We start from the raw sequence: 761 nt of genomic DNA, 5'->3' as shown, positions 1-761 counted from the left end.
AGGATCATGGACATGACGTGCTCAAAGGACGCGTCATCTGGATCGAAGTGCGGCCAAAGGTAGTTCTCGAGGTACTGGCTGACCTCCAGGATCATGACACGGTGAAGCGGGACCGTCTTGCGACCGCGGCCCTCCACACGGAGCTCAGTGGCGTAGATCTCCCTTACGAGGTCAGCATCGAAGGCGGCGGCGGCTGCTGGCGAGCCCCAGTGCTCCGCGGCAGCGCGGGTGAGGCGGTCGCGCTGGATGTCGAGGAGTGTGATGGAGACGCCAGTGGAGGCGGGGGGCTTGTCAGGTGCCGCTGAGGTGGAGACTTCGGCGGGGAGCGGGTACTCGGCGGCGCGGGGGTGCCGGAACTCGAAGACGCCGGTGCCGTAGACCTTCGGCATGGCCGCAGTTTGCGAGGTTTAGGGTTTCTCTGACAGGTTGGTGCGGACTGCGGAAGGAGGGTATGGGTGAGAGAGAGATTTGAGAAGGCCTAAGGCCAACTTCCACACGACCACAAACCAACATCCGTTTTGTCCAGATTCTGTCCGTTTTGAATGGTAACAGGTGGCAAAATAGATCGACCGACGTGTTAAGTTGGAGGCGTCCAACGCACCGCGACCTTAAAATGTTCGCCTCGTCCATATGCCTCAACCGCACGCGAGCTTGCGCTCTAGCTCCGACGTTGTAGCCGCCGCTGCCGAGCTCGCCCGCTCCGCCCCGCACCTGTCCGTGCCACCGCCGCGTGCCGCGCCCGCTCGCGGCCGCCCGCACCC

The 761-nt window shown here is 63.5% G+C and overlaps 1 protein-coding gene across 1 annotated transcript in view; it reads right to left on the bottom strand.

Annotated features, from left to right (window-relative positions):
• The window catches only part of LOC123085945 (RNA helicase aquarius), a 12,558-nt gene extending 12,087 nt beyond the window's left edge, over positions 1 to 471 (bottom strand). Inside the window, exon 1 of the mRNA XM_044507650.1 lies at positions 1 to 471. This exon is cut by the window's left edge and continues 11 nt beyond it. Within this exon, the coding sequence (XP_044363585.1) occupies positions 1 to 389 (389 nt within the window). The 5' untranslated portion in view covers positions 390 to 471.
• Between the last annotated feature and the right edge of the window lie 290 nt (positions 472 to 761).

This window comes from Triticum aestivum, chromosome 4A, assembly GCF_018294505.1.
Source record: "Triticum aestivum cultivar Chinese Spring chromosome 4A, IWGSC CS RefSeq v2.1, whole genome shotgun sequence".
NCBI lineage: Eukaryota > Viridiplantae > Streptophyta > Magnoliopsida > Poales > Poaceae > Triticum > Triticum aestivum.
The sequence above is the reverse complement of the archived record's forward strand: the minus strand, read 5'-3'. Positions and strand labels throughout refer to the sequence as shown.